Source organism: Haliaeetus leucocephalus, unplaced genomic scaffold, assembly GCF_000737465.1.
Source record: "Haliaeetus leucocephalus isolate CR32 unplaced genomic scaffold, Haliaeetus_leucocephalus-4.0 Scaffold162, whole genome shotgun sequence".
In the NCBI taxonomy this organism is placed as follows: domain Eukaryota; kingdom Metazoa; phylum Chordata; class Aves; order Accipitriformes; family Accipitridae; genus Haliaeetus; species Haliaeetus leucocephalus.
Window position 1 is genome coordinate 12,319,430 of NW_010972598.1, and position 2,988 is coordinate 12,322,417.

A 2,988-nucleotide genomic window follows, 5' to 3' on the forward strand; every position below is an offset into this window, starting at 1 on the left:
CACCCTTTTGGGGTGACCCTGCCTCCTACCCCACTGCTTGGGGGATTTTTGGGGACCCCCCACAGCCCCAGGAGTGGTTTCGGGGTGCTGGTCCGTGCAGGACGTGGCCGGGTCCCCAGCCGCCTCCTCCAGCCCCGCGGCCGGTTTGGTTTCTGTTGCTTATCTCCGCTCGTGCAGTGACTTGTCCCTCTGCTCTCGTTTGCAGAAAACCTTCACCCCCAACATAATTAGCAGGAAGATCAAGGAAGAGTAAGTGGCCTCGTAAGCATTTCTGTGGGGTGCGGAGGTGGTTTTGCCGGCTGGTACCTGCGCAGTGGGGTCTCGGTGGGCAAAACGTGCCCCGAGAGGGGAACCCACTGCTGGGGTGGGGGTGACGGGTCACCTCCCCGCTCCCCAGGCCCAGAGAGGATGTCTCCGTCAAGAAGGAAAAGAAGGAGCGGGACCGGGACCGGCAGCGCGATGGGCATGGCCGGGGCCGGGGCCGGCCCGAGGTTATTCAGTCCCACTCCATCTTTGAGCAGGGTCCTGCTGAAATGATGAAGAAGAAAGGTAACGAGAGCTGCCTCCCTTCCCTGGGGGGGGGTCTCCAGCCCGTTCTGTCAGGCTCAGGGCTCACCCCAGGGCTGCTCCCCTCTCCCCAGCAGGCTCCTGGGACAAGACGGTGGACATGTCAGACTTTGGCCCTTCCCATATCATCAACATCAAGAAGGAGAAGAGGGAGACGGACGAGGAGACGAAGCAGATCCTGCGGATGCTGCAGAAGGACGATGTGAGTGGGGCCAGGTGGGGTGGCTTTGGTGTCACCGGGCTCGTGCTTAGTGTCCCCTCTCCCATCCCCGCAGTTCCTCGACGATCCGGGGCTGAAGAACGACATCCGTAACAAGCCGGTGCAGCTGCCGCTGGCCCATTCGGGCTGGCTCTTCAAGGAGGAGGCAGCGGAGCAGGAGGACACCCAGCCTTGGCTGCCTGGCCCCAAAGAAGAGAAGATGGAGCTGGACCTGCCAGCGGTGAAAGGTACACTGAGGTGGGGGGCATCCCAGCAGGCAGAGGCTGTGGGGGGCTTCCCCCCACACTTCCCTGTGCCCACCTACCACCTCTCAACACCTCCGTTGCCCGTGAAAGAAGAGCCGTGCGATGAGGACCCCCTGCCCAAGCCGGCGCAAACCAAGGGACCCCCTGGTTTCCCCCGGGACATTTCGGTGGCCGAGCTGCTGCAGCGGCTGAGCCTGTCGGCCGAGGAGGAGCTGCTCTTCCTGCAGCTGCCCGACACGCTGCCCGGCCAGCCGCCCACCCAGGACACCAAACCCATCAAGACAGAGCTGCAAAACGAGGAAGGACAAGTTGTCGTGGTGAAGCAGGAGAAGAGCCAGGTAGGGGGCTCAATGAGGGGGCAGCGGGGTGGGATGGGGGACAGCTTGCTGATGTTCCCCCACCCCATTCCACGGTATCCCTTGGCAGGAGGCGAGGCAGGCAGAGAATACCTGCACCCTGGCCGACCTCCCCGAGGGGCAGGTGGGGAAACTGCTCATCCGCAAGTCGGGGAAGGTGCAGCTGGTGCTGGGCAAGGTGACCCTGGACGTGACCATGGGGACCCCCTGTTCCTTTCTGCAGGTATGGGGGCTGAGGAGGGGGGTGCTGGGGACCCGATTTGTGGGGCTGCACCCCAAGATAGCCCCTTGGGGTCCCTGCTGGGGTCATGCTGGCCCCTGGTGAGATGGCTCTTGGGCAGCCTATCCCTCTGACAGTGGTGGGGAAGGATCCCCACTGTTCTTGTCCCCAGAGTGAGGGTAGCAGCGGGGCACATCTCCTCCAGGCTTAGCCCCCCACAGCAGGCAGGCACCTCGCCCCTTCTCCCACCACAGTTAACGGGTTTCTGGTGGGAGTGGGCTGCTCACGGGTGTTTCTCCCCTCTGGAAAAGGAGCTGGTGTCCGTCGGCATCGGGGACAACCGGACGGGCGAGATGATCGTCCTGGGCCACGTGAAGCACAAGCTGGTGTGTTCTCCGGACTTTGAGGCTCTGCTGGAGCACCGGCACCGGTAGCCCAGGGGGAGCTGGGGGGACCCCAGCCCCACACCCACAGGCCGTGGGGACGGTCCTTGCACAGCTTGGGGACCCTGTGGCACCCTGGCTCTGCCCTCAGCCTCTCCAGCCTTGCTTTTGGGACATGGAGAGGTGTCTTCTGCAGGTGTGGGTGCAGGACCGGCTCCTACCTCCTTCCTAACCCTGCAGTGGAGCAGTAGCGAGGGTGGGGGCTCTGGCTTTACGCCCCAGACCCGCTGCCCACCCTGTGCAAAACAGGCAGGGTTGTTGCTGCCTACATCTCACAGATTTCTGGATGTGTGGGACCGTGGTGTCCCCCCTTGGCTCTCCAGCACCCATGCACATGCTGGGGAGTGCAGGACGCATACTTGGGGGAGAAATGCGGAATAAAAACCTCTTTTTCCCCCTGCTGTGGGGCTGCTCAGTCTCCTCCGCGGCGCCTCCACCCCGTGTGCCTGCCCCACCAGTTGCCGTCTTGTCAGGCACCTTGGCCCCAGCACAGCACGCTCAGTGCTGGCAGACGGGGCCACGTCCTTAACCACTTACTCGCCGCTCCCTTGGGAGAGCCGGGGGACCCCCTGCATGCTGCCAGGTCTCAGTGGGCAGAACCCCAGCCTGTGCCGGTGTGTGGGGGCTGAGCACCCCCGGGGAGCAGGCAGCCGGGAGCATCTTCCCTGCTCCACGCTGAGGAAGCAGGATGGAGGCAGCAGGGTCTGTGAGACCCCCCCTGGGGACCAGCATTGGCCCTGGGCAATGCTGCAGCATGGCGGGGGGGAGGGTGGCTAGTGAGTGGCCACCACCGCATCCCCATCCTGGGGGCTGCGTGTCTTGGGGGGGGTAAACAGCATCACCCAACCACCTCCCATCATGGAGCCAAACCCTCCCTCGATCCCCGCCTCGGCGGGCAGGGCAGCACCACTTTCCTGCGGTTCCGGCAAACCCCCCT

General features: G+C 64.2%; 1 protein-coding gene across 1 annotated transcript in view; it reads left to right on the forward strand.

Moving 5' to 3' along the window:
• POLR3D (polymerase (RNA) III (DNA directed) polypeptide D, 44kDa) overlaps positions 1–2,411 on the forward strand; it is a 4,035-nt gene extending 1,624 nt beyond the window's left edge. Inside the window, exons 2-8 of the mRNA XM_010562997.1 lie at positions 66–249; positions 398–549; positions 642–769; positions 843–1,013; positions 1,116–1,370; positions 1,459–1,611; positions 1,920–2,411. Of these exons, the coding sequence (XP_010561299.1) occupies positions 66–249; positions 398–549; positions 642–769; positions 843–1,013; positions 1,116–1,370; positions 1,459–1,611; positions 1,920–2,042 (1,166 nt within the window). The 3' untranslated portion in view covers positions 2,043–2,411. The remainder of the gene's footprint in view (positions 1–65; positions 250–397; positions 550–641; positions 770–842; positions 1,014–1,115; positions 1,371–1,458; positions 1,612–1,919) is intronic.
• Positions 2,412–2,988: the final 577 nt, after the last annotated feature.